Raw genomic sequence first — 16,900 nt, forward strand, 5'->3', positions numbered from 1 at the left:
CTTCAATATCAAGTTTAAAGAGGAAAAGAATAAAAAATATATAGATAGACAGGATTCAAATCATTTTTCAGTTTAAGATATAGACTGGAGAGTTCAAAGAAAGGTGATAATATGCATAATTCTTTTTACCTAAAGATGTTAGCATTTCCACAAAGCATAAGTGAATGGCGATAAGAAATCAAATGTCTAACGGCTATGCCGTATGACAGGACACATCTGACATGTCTAGCTTACATCAATGTGCACAGTGTTGGGTAACTAAAACCGGGCAGACCGTACCTGTGCACTAGGTAATGCGGTTTTCTCAAGGTAGCCAAAGCCCCATGCACAATGGCATTCCAACTGTCCAAGGCCAATTCTCAAATTCGGGGCTTGGCATGGTGGGGACATTAATCCTTGGGATTCACTTTGCTATTACTCTCGAACACTCTATACTCTAAGTTAAAAAAGGCAGACTACAGAGTTTGGAAAATACCAACTAGGGACTGCTCAGACACACAGGATGCTCATTTGAACAAACTAATATTCTCCTCATACCTTGGTCCTTTCCCACAGCCTATTCTTTCTCCTTTGAAATAAACAGCCACGGTGTAGGTTCTTGCATGGGATGGCCCCACCGTCTGCAGAGTCCTGAAGGGGAAAGGAAAGAACATTAATCATGATAAAGTGTTATTTGTTATGGCTACTATGGAACTATGAGAAAAATCATGTACTTATTGCCTAGAAAGAGGAAGGTAAAATAACAAGAAACATGAAAATGGCAGAAAAATACAACAGATAAGTTTTTATCCTGCTAATCTGACGGAGCTTTTGAAATAGAAAATTTTTAAAATTCTGCATTTTAAAATTCTGCAATTCTGTGTTTTTATATTTTTTCCCCAAAGTAATATAAATAGCATCTAAAGGCTCACGGTAAAGTATAAAATATTTTTAAATAATTTCTAAGTGTGCATATTTCAAGTATCATAAAATTCACAAACTTTTATTATGAAAAGTTAACAGCTTCAGTCTGTTTATTGTTTTTCAGTGCTAATCACAGCCCCAAACAATAAATATTTGGGTAATACACCTCAAGCCACACCTGAATAGTTTTATGGATTCTTTCTAATGTCTGGTATCTTATCCAAAAGATCAGAAAATGTATTTAATTTCTGAAACATCTGAGATAATTTCAAAGGTGTGCTGTAATGCCAAGTACACAACACAATCGCCAAAAAACAAAGCTCCAGGTACTCTGGATTTTAATGACATGGTGCAGATTTCAAACGCAGTAAAACTGATAACTTCATGGAAAAGGGAAATTAAAAGTAGCCAACAAAGATAATGGAATGAACACAGTAATCTTGAAAAAACTATGTAAAACAACCCTATCATCTTGATAAAAAAGAACAAACTCATCGCACTTTCATTTGGGGGATTTATGAGAAGGGAACATAGTAATTTCCTTTGCGTTTATATACTCCACGGGATAAAAGTGCACGGGTGGCTTCTTTAAGGTAGTGCTCATTATAGTAATCATGCCTGTGCCATGAAAAGTTTATCATCCCCATTTTATTTATTGAACTTTAATTATCACTTTGATGAGGAAATACTTTGAGCCTTTCATATAATACAGTTTGGATATTCATTATGCTTATTAGGCACATATTAAAGTGATATTTCTAAACATTTGGGTTTTTTTCCCCAATAAATAAAAGAAAAGTTGTTTAGCAGTGACAGCTTCTTGGCACAATTTATAGTAGCTTGCCGTGGGGTGACTCAACTTTCCCTTGGCCTTAGTTTTTCTTTTAGCAAAAAAGCCTATAAAGTGTTGTGACTATTAAATAAAAACATAAAAAAGGATTTAAAATTCCCAACTGCCACTCTTATGTTTTTCCTTGAGTATTTTGAAAGGGGGCTTTGATTCCACATGGAACAAATAAATGCATGTGCTTGCAACCAGGGATGTGCATAGACAGGGGGTAAAACAGTATTGAAACCAAGTCTTTAAACATCCTTAAAATCACAATACCTTGAGATGCAACCAATCTATTTCAATAGTCCTTTCATTCTGTAATTCCTCCTTGCAACTACCTTCTGAATCAACACGAGTGTCTCAAAATAATTACTCTACTTCAGAGCCAAACCTCCTGTTTTCATCAAAATGGTTGTTACGTGGTGTAGTGACCCAATACACCTACATTCCCTTTGAAAGACTTTGGCTACCACTCAAAGGATAAGGACATTCAAAAGCACATGGCCGCTTTTGGTACACATTCTAAGAAGAAAACTTCCAAATATGTGAGTAACAGCAGCAGTGAGCAACTGTCCTGCTTCTTACTGTGACCCCCTGAGGGGGACAGCGCATCTGTCAGGCAACAGAGACGGGCCAACAGGGGTCTGAGGGAAAGTGCAGCGAGGCATCCAAGTATGGCCAGAAATAAGCAGACACCATCTTCCGATCTGGATGCATAGCCCAGCAGAGGTTACCATAAGAAAACAAATATAAATATGTATATAAAACTATTTAATCCCCATTTCCTTATCTTGATCTCGTAATCTTAGTATGTCTTCCTACCAGACAGTAGTTCACACAGAATTTTAGAAATGGCAAAAAGCATAGACATAGTCGAGTGAGACCCACTTATTTATGGCCCACAGTCACACTGACAGGAAGTCTCAATCCTGGCTCTTGTCCTGATTACCCCACAATGATTATTTTTTCCTCAAGGTACATGAAAAACCAACCCCACACAAGCTGGATCCAATGGCCTGTGGGCAGCAAGTACTTACTTGTACAGAGGAATGTCTGGCTCTTTTCCTTCTGTCCTAAGTGTCAAGCAACACTGCTGAAGCTGGGATTTGGGGTCATTCCAGTCTTGATTCAAAATAAACTCCTGTGGTAGGTCCCAAAAAAATATTTAGTAGTGCATTCTTTAATTACCGAACATAAAGCATACACTAATTTAAACTTTATATGAGCTTACTTTTAATCGTGGAAAGAAACAGACATTCATGAAAGTATGAACATATTCCAAATCCTTATCAATGTACAGCGCTGCAATAAATGCTGAAAAAAAGAACATTTTAAAATAAACCACAATTCATTGCCATTTAGCAGACAGCATAAGAGACCCAGACTTTGAAGCAACATTTTAATAAGATTTTCAACTTCCAGGCCCTCTTTAATTTTTAGCATTATCATTTCGTCTTTCTTCAAACCAAACAAGATTCTACTCTCTATCATTAATATCAGAAGCAACAACATAGATGTGTAAGATGCAAATCATAGAGTACAAAGACCAAATTACATTTAGCTAAAGGCTAAATGAATAGCTAGTCAAAAAGATACACAAAATGCTGCTGCATAGCAAGGAAAGAATGCTGTCTGGGAACACTACCATGTTAATATCAAATAAACCAAAATACAACTTGCAGATCAGACATGATACCAGAATTACCACATCCTTGGGTATTGCCATTCTCAACACCAATCTTGAGGAGATCATCCATTTTATAAGGGTACTATGTTAAATTTCATAAACAGAAACAGGACAATTTATAGATTCAAATTTAATACTGGGCTTAATGACAATATAACAATCTATCCAATTTCTCATTAATAAATGGTGACCCACAAGATGATGTCACTAAAAAGTACCTTAACCAAGTAAATAAATGGTACATTTTTAAAAGAAGGAATTAAAAATAGCTATGATTGAGCTAAAAAAAAAAAAATGCCAGCGAGACTGCTCTCTCTACTTAATTTTTATGTAATTTTCATCTCTAAATTACTTCTCTTTAGTTGAAAAAGTTCTTTTAAGTTTCTCAGTCAGATTGCCTTTGCACTTTGTAAATGAGCTGGTTTTGCATGGTAGACTTTGATATTTGAATATAATTCCAATTGTCAAAAATACCCTAACATTAAAAAAAAGTTCTAAGGCCCAGTGAATGGCCCACTTATTTTGAAGTAATATCAAAAACAATACAATTATGTGTATAATCCTTTAGTTAGCTATAACAGGATTATTTACAGTACTACCAGACCATATCAGAAACTGCAAAAGATGACAGTTGTCCACAGAGCTTTGTGCTCATTCAAAACAATGGATAATAGTTTTAGTATATAGTGAATAAACTGCCCTTCTTTCTTCTGTGCCCCTACATGAAGGCTGCTGGGTGGCAAAAAAGCTATGATTCACAACTACCAATCTTCATATTCTGTTATTCTTTCACACAAAGAGATGTACCGGCCGAGTGCTGGGTGGGGAATGGGGTACCAATGAACATAGATTGAACAGAAAATTCATTATTCACATGTAATTCCAAATTATTCTCATTCAGACAAGCTTTGGTGAAACACAAAAATAATAATTAAAATAGAAAAGAGGTTTCTTTAGGCAGAAAATAATATTAAATAATAACAAGAAGGAGGATAAATAGTGGTTGATTGGATTTAAATTTTGAACCTGCAGATAGAAAAAAAAGCTTTACTCTGTACGACTCACATTCCAAAAGGTCTGCCAAGGTCTTGGTGCGGAGGGCCACAGGCCTCTTGGTTTTGTCGTTGGTTATTGCATACTCCTGCATGCCCAGCTCCTCTGCCACCTTGGCTTGAGTCCTGTTATTCACCAAAGAGCTTCGTAACAGCTGGCCAAAAGGAATTGGGGTACACTTAGAAACCATCTCACTTTTGGTCTCTCTCTTGCTTCTGTGTTGGACCCAACAAGCTTGATCTCACTGACAGGGACACCAAGGTAAGTGATGGTCTAGGTCCTCAACCATTACCCTCAGACAACAGTGACACACTCCATACACTGCTAGAGCTTCTTAATAACTTACTCTGCTCTGCCATCCTGGATTTTACCTAAATGCCACTTAAACAGCTCATTTACTTCTTCAGTAGCCGTGGGGCAGAGTTGGGGAAGATGCTATAATATGATTAAAGGTCATAGCGTCTTCAAGTTTAATGCTACTAAATGAAGAAGAATTAAAGGTTTTAAAAATCAATTTTATTGAAGTATAATTTACTTCAATTATAAAATCAACCCATTTTAAGTGTATATAGTTAGATGAGTTTTAAAAACCATATACATTTCTATCACTCCAAATTTCCTGAACTCCTCTGTAATCAACCCTCTCCAACTTCCAGCCAGGCAAACCTGGCCTGCTTTCCATGTATTAGTTTTAAAGAAACATGTTTTTAAAGTGTAAAATAAGCTTCATGTTTAATGGCATTGGTGCTAATTTTGATATTACAGGATTTAGGGAAGTGATGTTTAGTAAGTATTATTGAAAAGATTTAGATTATTTTATTTTTATTATTATTTTAAAGATTTGTATTATCTATCATGAATCTTAGTTTTTCATACTGCTATCCTTTATTTTTAATCAAATTAAAATATAATTTCCATATTTTAACTTCAGGAATTCAAAACAAAAATTTCTACTAGCATACAAAGACAGGAACTCGCCAAACAAAAATTGAACATAATTAGCCCCGATCTCTAAGATTTGGGGAAATGATGCACCTAAAACTACAACTTTTCCTACAATAGATATAAGAAATTCTTGGTCTATTAAAAAACTTCCTGCTAAGAAGCATTCCTGAAAACGGGGAAGAGGAGCAGGAAGCAGCTGTGAGTTGTGCTGGTGCTGTACCCCTGCTGTTCCACGTCGCACTTTGTTTATTAGATTCAAGTTTTATGCTCTGTGGCTCTACCACGTCAACAGAGCTTATGAAAATCAAGATTTATTCTCAATGTCTGATATTGAATCCTTGACAATAGATAAATAAGAAACAATATGTTCTTAATTTGTCTGACAATGATTCATGAAGCAGAAATATAACTTGATCTTCATAAGCCATGCCTGCTGTTGAATTTTAGACTATTACTCTTTGTCTGTCTCTGCTTCCTTCCTCCTCCTGTTTCTCTCTTAACTTTTCTTCCATACAGTGTTTCACTAAAACCAATATTCACAGAGGAGCTCAAAATTTAAAAAGCTTAGCATATAACATTAATAGAAGACCCAACTAATAGGGAGCCCACCAGCCTAATATCTTATAATTATGGAATAAGTGAACTAGAAGGGATATATCTTTTTTGGTTTGGATTTCAAATGGGTCAGGGGGCATGGGCAGGGCAGTTCTTAAAGCAGAGGCTGCAGGTGAATAGCAGGGCTATTTTGGGGATATGGCCATGCTGAGCAAGTTGAGTCCTCTAAAAATACACGCTTTTGGTGTGGGCAGAAAACTCTTTAGGCTGTGTAGATGGAGCATTCACGCCTCAAACCAACAAGCCCAATGCGCACATGTGCACACACAAATTATGATACATCACTGGTTACCAGCCCCAGCTGCCACCCCCCTTGTCAGGGCTCCTCACTCAGTGTGGTACAGTAACGCTGTCTGACAGGGAAGGAGGAAAGCAGTACGGATGGAAACAGAAATGCTTCCAGTTTTATTTAAGACAAGCCCTGACAGGTCTTAAAACAGCAGGGTGGCCAGTAGAAAGTGAAATCTGTAAGTTCTTGCCAAAATCCTAGTGCCTGAACCAAAAGTCAGTGGGGGAGAAGGTAGCTATAAATCACCCATATTTTTGTAGTCAGTTTAAATTTAGAAGATGAGTTGAAAAGAGATAAGACCTTGCTCTCTACCTCGACAAGAAAGTCTGAATGGCAGTTCTTTAAATGACAACTTTCATCCTTGTCCTCTGCTGAACTCTATTTCATAATGACTCATGTGATTTCCCAAAGAATGAGATCCAGGGGGGATCAGCAAGGGAGAAAACCTTCTGAAGTCACGGCAGTGCAGCACACCAGTGGCAGAGGCAGATTACATGCCGGGCCCTGCACTGACAGCGAAAGATCCCGAGAGGATCAATGTCCCGTTGCTGTCCTTGGGCACTGACACCCTCCTGAGAAGCCACACTCAGCCTGGCCACCGCAATATACGGTGGTGGCTGCAGTGCTTGCACAGAGACCACGGGTGCACACTGGCCCGGGAAGGCCTCCTGGAGAGCTAACTCTGGAGTAAAGAAAGGCGTTTCAGGGGCTCATCAACCTGGATATAATAGCAGAATCATAAGGTGCTATTGTCCAGGCTTTTCCAAAAACCAAGGAATCAAAATTTCTGGAGATGTACCTTGGACACGTGCTTTTTGAAAAAATTCATGTAGGCAGATTCTGATGAACATAGAATCAGAACTGAAAAAGACTGAGTCAGCCAGTGGGAGAAAGGTGGGAAAGGGTTTCTAGGAGAGGAGAGAACAACTATGGCAAATGCAAGGGGCCATGGAACAGCAAGGTAACTGTGGGTGGACCTGGAGGAGAAATCGGAGCCAAGTGAGGGAAGCTGACACAGGCAAGGCTGGCAGGTAAAGTCTAGACTTTCCTATAAGTGATGAGGAATCTCAAAAGGTGTCAAATGGGGGCAGTGGACAGGTAATTTCTTTTTTGGAGACAGGGTCTCGCTCTGTTGCATGGGCTAAAGTGCACAGCTCATCATAGCTCACTGTAACCTCAAACTCCTGGACTCAAGCAATCCTCCAGCCTCAGCCTCCCAAGTAGCTGGGACTACAGGAGCCTCCCACCACACCCAGCTAATTTTTCTATTTTTTGTAGACACAGGGTCTCACTACGTTGCTCAGACTGGTCTCAAACTCCTAGCCTCAAGTGATCCTCCCGCCTGGCCTCCCAAAGTGCTGGTATTACAGGCGTGAGCCACCGCACCTGGCCAAGGTAATTTTTTTGTTTTGGAAAGATCATTTTGGTGGAAGGATTTAAATGGGGCAAGACATGAAGTTGAAAAGCCCGTAGATGTTGATGTTATAAATTACTATTATACAAAGAGGAAATACCTATTTTTATTTTTTAGTAGAAATCCAGAAAATCCACATTAAGCACCCAATTGAGCCAGAGACAGTTATCAAACTATTTTGCAAACAATGCTTTGTGTCAGACATAGTAGTAAAAAGGCAAAAGATTTGGCACTGAGCTGTCTGGGTTCAAATTGCGGCTCCAGCACTTCCTAACTAAGTGACCTTGTAGAAGTTATTAAATCTCTTGATCCTCAGTTTCCTCATCCATAAAATGGATAGAGAAGTACTTCCCTCACAGGGTTGTTACGAGAACTAGAATGAACAATATATAATCTAATTACAGTGACTGGTACATAATAAAGACACCAGAAATGTTAGCTGCTGTTGTTATACACAATAGCAACATCATTATAAGGTAAGATAAGTTTGCTCTTCAGTTACAGGGAAAGGGCTCAAGAAAATTCTAGGAATTCCTGTGGATTTGTATTCAATGCAAAACGTTCCGGATACCTATCTACTCACTGTCTTCAAAGCTCTCCATTTTACAAGGTGCTAACCTGTCCTTAACAATTTTTTTAATCTCCCCCTAAAAAGCAAAGTTTAATTTGAAATCACCAGAAACGATGAAAAAAGCTATAATTAGGGCTCTCTGTAAACCTGAGAAAAGGATTACTGAACCGCTGGTGCAATCTCAGGGACCAACAGAAATATCCCAAATCTCAAATTCTGGTTTTGAGAATCCAGGATGTTTTCTATTGTCTCAGCATAGCAGTCTTTCACAATCACTCTAAACTTAAATCTTCATAAGAGAAATGTTTATTGGTTTAAATCAAACATACACATCGGCATTCTTCCTTTTAACTTCCCTATTCACTCTTGATTCTGAAGAGAAAAACCACAGCTGTGGAAACGAGCTACCAAAGAGGGCCACCTAGTGTAAAATAAGTAGACTGTGATTTATTATTTTGAGGGCTTTAATATAAGAACATGGGGTGAAAGCAGAATATACTATTAAAAGTGACAGTGATGTGCCACACAGGTCTATTATACCAAGAGTGGCAGCCAGATGGTCCCCATTTCCCGTGATAACTAAAGAAAAGGTACACAAATGCTGGCAGGCAGAATACAGGTCAGATACAAAGAGCCAAATTATGTCAGTGACAGAGAAATCCTCAAACAGGAGGCTTTGGAAACCTATCTTCTCAAAAAGATCTATTAGATAAAATACCGGTTTGTCTGAATGATTTATGCTCAGTGCTGTCTGAAGGCAGCAGGGCAGGATTAGATCACTGTTCTAGAGCTTTTTATTGGTAATCCTTGCTCTCTTTCTCTTTATCCCAAATCGCTCCTCTAAAAACAAACTTCTACTGGCTAGTGTGTGCCACCGTTGGCTACAGTGCCTTGCACACAGTAGGCATGAGGATTAGTAACGATTTTTAGCATACTGTAAAGGCTAAGAGAGAAGCACTACACAGCAGAAAAACTCCTGTGGCTTAAAATTTGCAAGTGTCACAAGACAGGCACCCTGACCTGAATAAATGCTTTCTTTGAGATGTTCTCACTACTCACCCTGAGCCTACTGCATAGGTTCATTCTAAAAAACAAAAACTTCAATGTATCGAATAGAATCTCTTCCTTCTATATCCCAGTTCAAACTCAGTTATCCTAGAACAATTCTTTTTTTTTTTTTAACCCTCATCCTCTATGTGACGGTGTGTTGTTTGTTTGTTTTATCCCAGAACAATTCTATAAGCCTAACATTCCTTCCCAAGTAGGTCTTTTTGAATATCCAATTTATAGAACAGAATGTTTTTCACCACCAGCATTCAAAACTTGAAAACCATGGTTACATTTGCTCAATTGTCCTTATTCCCTGTAAAACGAGTGTGCAAGGGAATGACTCAAAGCTAACTAATGCCTCCCAATGTGAACTACTGTAGCTGTGTGAGCCTTAATCACAATAATGAATCATTTGCCACCCTCTCCCCAATGCAACTGCAATAAGTATTCCTCTGAAAATTTTAAATAAATTTTAATCCTGAGACATTTATAAGTTTTCAGCTTCTTCCCTTATACAAATAACACCATGCCACTTCTTTCCAGTGCCACTTCCTCTTCCCTCTGAATATGACTTAGCTGCCTGCAAAACTGGCACTCCTATTTATTTACCAAATATGTATTAAGAGCCTGCCATATGCCAAGCACTGCTGGGCACACAGTGATGAACAAAAGCATGCTCTCCTAGAACTCCTCGTGTAGTGGGGTAGGCAAACTGACATAAGTGCCAGGAAGGAAAAGAACACAGATTTTGATGGGGGTGGGGGTCAGGAAGTTCCCCTGCACCCAGAGTCATGCTAGAATTAACATCTAACAGAAGAATAGGACACACCAGGCAGATGACAGTAAGGGACAGAAGCAGAATGGTTTCCAGTTGGAAGAACAACATATAGAAAGGCCCGCTGGCAGGAGGGCACGTGGAGAAACACAAAGCAGGATGGTGCAGAGTGAGAAGAACTTGTGGCTTGAGGCTGGGCAGGAAGGCAAGGCCAGGCCACTCAGGGCCTTGCCTGTTCTTTAGTCACTATCCGAAGAACAACTGAGGAGTGTTAAGCTGGGATATGATGATCATTCACCCAAAGCACACTTGCTGAATGCTAACATCCCAGGAACTCCCCAAAGACTCAGGGAATCAACAATGAAGAAAACAGACAAAAACCCTTGCTTTCATGGAGATTACACTCTGATGGGAGAAGACAGATAGTAAACAAGTAAAATATACACATGCTAAGGAGAAAATGGACATGAGGTTGCAGGCTGAGGGAGGGGTGCTAGGGACAAGGGGAAGGGTAGGCTATTTAAGCAGAGTGGGCTAAAGAAAACCTCCTTGAAGATGATATTTGAACAGAGACCTAAAGGAGGTGAGGGATTTGGCCATATAGATTACCAGGAGAATATTGCAGCCAGCTGAAATAGTCTTTGCAAAGGCCCTGAAACAAGGGCTTGCTTAGTGTCCTGTGGGCACCGCAGGAAGGAGAATGTTAAGAATCTAGTAGACAAAGTCAGAGATAGCAGGAGGGAGCCAGGTCACACAAGGTGGCTATCACACTGTCTTTTACCCTGGAGATGAGAAGGTTTGGGAGGTTTTGTAGAGAGGGGCTGTAATCTGGCTTCCTTTAAAAATGATCCCTCTAGATGCTGCACTGAAAATAGACTGGGGTTGGGGGATGAACCAGTTGGGAGGGTACGGCTGTAATTCAGACAAAAGTGGCTCAGACCTAGGTGATAACGGTGGAGCTGTGAGAAGTGGTCAGATTCAGAACGAACATGGTGTAAAATCAATGGGATATGCTAATGGCTGGGAGGTATAATATGAGAGAGAGATAAGAGTTAATTAGGGGTGACTCCAAGATTTTTAACCTCAGCAACTGGTAAAATGGAATGAACCTTACTGATATGGAGAACACTGACAGAGAAGCAGGTTTCAGAGTGAAAATCAGTTTTGTTTTGGACACATTGGGTTTGAGATGCCTATTACAAATCCAACTAGGGATCGGGCACGGTGGCTCACGCCTGTAATCCTAGCATTCTGGGAGGCCAAGGCAGGCGGATTGTTTGAGCTCAGGAGTTCGAGACCAGCCTGAGCAAGAGCGAGACCCCGTCTCTACTAAAAATAGAAAGAAATTAGCTGGACAACAAAAAATATATATAGAAAAAATGAGCCAGGCATGGTGGCACATGCCTGTAGTCCCAGCTACTCAGGAGGTTGAGGCAGAATGATCACTTGAGCCTAGGAGTTTGAGGTTGCTGTGAGCTAGGCTGATGCCACAGCACTCTAGCCTGGGGAACACAGTATGACTCTGTCTTAAAAAAAACCACACACACAAAAAACAAAGAAATCCAACTAGGGATTCAAGTGTATCTACATACCTAGATATTTGAGGATTCAATAAACATGAGTCTGGAGTTCAAGGGAGAAGTAAAGGCTGAAGACATAAATTAGGAAGTAGTGTACAGATGTATTCAAAGCCATGAGACAGACGGAATGAGATCACTCACGGAGCGGAGGTTGATAGAAAAGAAAAGAGGTCTGACAACTGAGACCTGGGGCATTCCAATGGCAAGAGGTTGGGGAGATGAAGAAAAACAGCCAAAGTGGACAGAAGATGAATGGCTAGTGTAGTCATGGGAGATTGGCTGTGAAAGGCTACTCTGACTGCAGCATGTAAAATGGATTGGATGGGGCCACAAGGTGATACAGGAAGATCAGTGTGGGAAATTGCAGAAATGACTTCACACAGGCCTGAGACCTGGGCCTCTTGAAGGATTTCTGCCTGCAAGACTGTCCATCTCTCAGAATACAAAAATACCCACAAGAACAGCAAAGGCAAGTTTTTCAAATAGCAGCACACATCCCAGGGGAAATCTGGGGACCCGGGGAGCCCATTTCTCTCATGGGATGATGCCGTATTGCCTTGTGCTTTCTATGAACACAACCTTAAGATTCCTATCCTTTGCAATTTAACAAATGTCATTCTTTCCAACTGGGTCTCTTTGTTAATCACCTTCTTGTAATATCTTGATAGCTACGTAGAAATCACTGCAGTGATCCAGGTGAGTGAGGCTGGTGGGGAGGATGTGGATGATGGAGACAAGCTGGGAAGAATAGGATAAATTCAAGATACTCAAGGAGTGACACTGTCAGGACTTGTGAATAAACTGAAATATAGAAAAGGAGATAGAGGGAGGAATCAAAGATGCCTCCCAGGTTTCTGACCTGCAACACTGGATGGGTGATGCTAGCATTCGATTACACAGGGAACACTGAATGAGGACCCAGGAAGAAGAAGATTATAAACTTGGTCTTGGATATGTTGAGATGCTGAGAAAGCAGCTGAGCCAAGAGCTCAGAAAAGAGATGGGACTGAAGAGACCAGTTTGGAAGTCATCTGCCAATAGGGTGAAACTGATGATCTACACAGAAAAGACTGCCTAAGAGAAATTCTAATAAGAAAAGAACACTGCGTAGGAGTGAGCCTTTTAGATAATGGAATATTTATTAGCTGTAGAGAGTAAGATGGGCCTACAAAGCCAGCTAAAAAGAGTAGCTAAAGAGGTAGGAAGAAACCCAGGAAGGTGCATAAAAGCCAATGATGTTTCAAGGAGGGAAGGAGTGACCATGTCAATGTTGATGAGAGCTGATATCTTTTAAAACAATGTCTTTAACTTATGACAGATCATCTTGGTCTTGAGAGCAGATTTGCTGGTTCTGTTGATTTCCACTAAAGCTTTCTGTGAATGTAGTTCATAAAACCATCATATTAATATCACATTTTTCATTTTTTAACACTATTATAATAAACTAGTAGAAAACTAACTTTAAGATTTAAAGGCTAATTAACATTTTGGATAAAAGTGTACTTCTACCATTGAAGTGATTTTGGAGAGAACCCAAAGCTAGAATATCTTGCATAGTCCTAGTGTTACCTTTATCTAGACCATGGGCAGGACTCATGCCTTTCTGAGTTTTGGCTGCACTATCTTTTCGGTGCTGCTGGGTAGTGGGGGGTAGTGTATGCAGTGAGCAGATGGGAAACAGTAAACTTGTTGATCAATAACATCCCATTTCCATAAGATCCTAAAGTTCACAATTAATTCTGCAGGAATACCAGGGGACATGTGTGTATTTAAACCACACATTTTCAACAGTGGCCTCTTCTAGGGCCATACAATGAATTCTAATTCAAGCTAGTTGGTTTAGTTCAGCCATTTCTCAGACCAGCCAGATATTCTGACACTCATGAAGTCTAATCCTTCATGAAGGATACTGAACATGCAATTTATTGTTTTCCTAATTTAGAGTAAGTTGGTTATACACTAGTTCATTTCTCATAAACGTTCATATTTTCTTAAACATTTAATATTAACTCAAGAAGGAAACACTTTCTTGTCCATTTAAAAGCAATCAACTTTAAATGGTAATCAAACTGTTAATTTAAAATAAAAATAGTTCTGATTCCTCAGCACTTATAATGGTACATGGTATACAGTAGGAGCTCAATAAATATTCACTGATTGAATGAACGCTGGGCTTAGAAATTCCACTGGAAACTTACATCGAAACATAGTCAAATCACCATGGTTTCCCTAGCTCCAATATTTATGTCTCACATAAACTATTTCCAGGGTGCACAGCTACAAAGATAAAATCCAATTCTATTCAAAGCAAAACATGCATAAAAATTGTAGAGATGCAAAGTATGAAAGACTTGTTATTTTCTTCAACATAATAAAGTCTGCACTAACAAAGTATCTTATAGTGTAACACCATTTTTCTTTGCTTTCTTTAAAGTATTTGCTTTCTCAATGCCTAATCCTAAAAGGACTTTTCAAAGGTTACTCCCTGTGCCTTGAGAGATCACAACTGGTTTCTAGATATGTTTTGTTCACCATTCCAGGCATATTATTGATTGGTTTCAGAGTAAAAAAACAATACACAGCAAATAAAAAAAGCTCAAGAAAGTTTCATAAAATGAAACAAAAGTGAGAGAAATGGGACCATTTCACTTTGTTTATAAATCAAACCTGTCTCTGAAACTCCCTTTCAACTCTACCAGGGTCTACCAAACTAATTCCCTACAGCCTCTCAGTCTTCGGAGTTTTCACGCCATGCCCTTGTGTCTGCAGTCCCAGTGTGGGGAGTGCCCTTGCATAGGAATTTCCTCCCACTAACTCCCAGTGGCCAAATCCTAACCACCTTCAAAGGCTCAAACATCATCATATCCATGAAGTCTTCTTTGAACTCCACAGCTAGAAAAAACCTTATCTTTTCCTAAACTGCACAAATGTAGCAATTTACCTAGGTTCTTTATAAGATTTAACATGTTCTACCTTACATTCAGTTGCAGTTACTTACTTCTACTTTTTATAGTGTGCATTTATGCACATATATACACTATATATACAATACAGTATTTAGTTATTTATTTATACTTTCATCTCTTCTAAGTTTTGAAACTCCTTATGGATAGAATTGGTATCAAAACATCTTTGTTTCCTCCATGAGGTCTAGCTCAATGTCTTGCACAGAGTAGGTGATTAGTAAATGAAGGAGCATAAAATGAGTTCTCTTCACACATTTGCTTTGTAAATAATTTCCACAATGAAATAAACAAAGCCATATGATATGCTAACACCACCAAAAATTAAGTCATCAGTTACAGAAATATATATTTTGACCCCTCTAATCTTCACTCCCTGTTATACAGGAATCTTATCCAAGGGAGTGATTTAACACAAACTCACAGTTAAGTGTCCTTCATGATGGTCTGGGAAATGAATGAATAAGTACTCTGTGGCTACTAGTTGCATTATGGAGTCACCCAAAAATTCCATCCTCTGATTGTGGCCTCTGAAAAAAGAAACATCAATGTAAAGAGATCAATAAGCATTTGTGGATTTAAAAAAAAGAAAAAGAAAAATACCCAGAATTTTTTAAAAGACATGATTTAAAAAAGCAACGTGTTCATCTTGTTTTAAAGTACAAAATAAATACAATTCCCTATGGCTCCTCAATTGAGAAAAGATCTGAATGAATATTAGTTGGGTTTCAAAGAAGAGTAAAGTGAATACTATCTAAGGATTAAACAATTGCTAAAATAAAGACTAAACATTGCCTGGCCAGAAGCTAAGGAGTATCAGTTGAAAAATAAAGTATAATATAGGCCAGGTGTAGTGGCTCACACCTATAATCCTAGCCCTGTGGGAGGCTGAGGTGGGAGGATCACTCGAGGTCAGGAGTTTGAGACCAGCCTGAGCAAGAGTGAGACCCCATCTCTACTAAAAACAGAAAGAAATTAGCTGGACAACTAAAAATCTATATAGAGAAAACTAGCAGGGCATGGAGGTGCATGCCTGTAGTCCCAGCTACTCGGGAGGCTGAGGCAGAAGGATTGCTTGAGCCCAGGAGTTTGAGGTTGCTGTGAGCTGGGCTGATGCCACGGCACTCTAGCCTGGGCAATAGAGACTCTATCTCAAAAAAAAAAAAAAAAAAAATACACACACACATATATATATATATATATATATATATATAAAATATGGACAACAATCTTATAACAAAACAAAGCACAAGGGCCAAGAATTTTCTTTGCTAAATCTGTTGAAATATATATTCCATTGTTCAAATCTGGAATCCAGATTTTTTTTTAATTTATGATAAGAATCTTTAATCTTTATAGTTTAAAAAGAGTTGGGAATATTTGATATGGACGAGGGAAGCAAAAAAACAAAACAAAAAACAACCCCAAAGAAATAAAATTTTACTTATTTTCTTAATTATTTCACTAGATTATCTTCAAATCATTCACCTATAGCAGGGGTCAGAGAGCTAAATCCAGCCCACAGCTTGCATCTAAGAATGAAGTTTTACTGGAACGCAGCCATGCTCAAATGTTTCCTATGGCTGCTTTTATGTTACTACGGCAGAGTTGAATCACTGCACACAGACCACATGGCCTACAAAGTCTAAAGTACGTAATAGATGTTCCTACACAGAAAAAGTTTTTACTAACTTCACACTTAAACTTCACAGAGAAACAAGGCACATGACAATGGGACCAAAAATACTGAATTGGAGCATAGCCCCTGGTCCATGCCGGCATCTGGCCGCTTGCTTGTCCATCTCACAAAGTGACTTTCCCAGAAATATGTTTGAAATCCCAATTCCTTTGAAGGACAGACATCAAAGGTTTGAGATTGCCTCGTCTAAACGGTCATGTTGAGACTACATGAGTAGTCTCTAACTCACAGGGTCAGATGGTTAAATCCCACAGTTCTCAATGTGAATGCCCTTGCTAGAAGTCGAACGTGAGTAAAAATTACTCCAATTGCTTCTTCAAATTCAGTAAGTTTCTGTAGAACTGGAGAAGTTTCAATAAGTTGTCGATCAGTATTTGGCTCTTGTAGCTATAGGAAATCAGAAATAAATAAAAATCATGTGTAGTTTTTGGTTACAAGAGGAATGATCAATTCTAGGACAGTGTTTTGTAAAATTCCTTCTCCCATGGGCAGAAATTCTGAAATGCCAGTAAAACATGGAAGCT

General features: G+C 38.9%; 1 protein-coding gene across 1 annotated transcript in view; it reads right to left on the reverse strand.

Moving 5' to 3' along the window:
- The window catches only part of DROSHA (drosha ribonuclease III), a 114,684-nt gene that overhangs the window by 5,182 nt on the left and 92,602 nt on the right, over positions 1-16,900 (reverse strand). The window contains exons 28-33 of the mRNA XM_069492777.1: positions 16,606-16,763; positions 15,102-15,207; positions 4,488-4,629; positions 2,967-3,049; positions 2,773-2,876; positions 538-630 (exon numbers count right to left, since the gene is read on the reverse strand). Coding sequence (XP_069348878.1) covers positions 538-630; positions 2,773-2,876; positions 2,967-3,049; positions 4,488-4,629; positions 15,102-15,207; positions 16,606-16,763 — 686 coding nt within the window. The remainder of the gene's footprint in view (positions 1-537; positions 631-2,772; positions 2,877-2,966; positions 3,050-4,487; positions 4,630-15,101; positions 15,208-16,605; positions 16,764-16,900) is intronic.

The sequence above is a fragment of the Eulemur rufifrons genome, chromosome 17, assembly GCF_041146395.1.
Source record: "Eulemur rufifrons isolate Redbay chromosome 17, OSU_ERuf_1, whole genome shotgun sequence".
Classification (NCBI taxonomy): domain Eukaryota; kingdom Metazoa; phylum Chordata; class Mammalia; order Primates; family Lemuridae; genus Eulemur; species Eulemur rufifrons.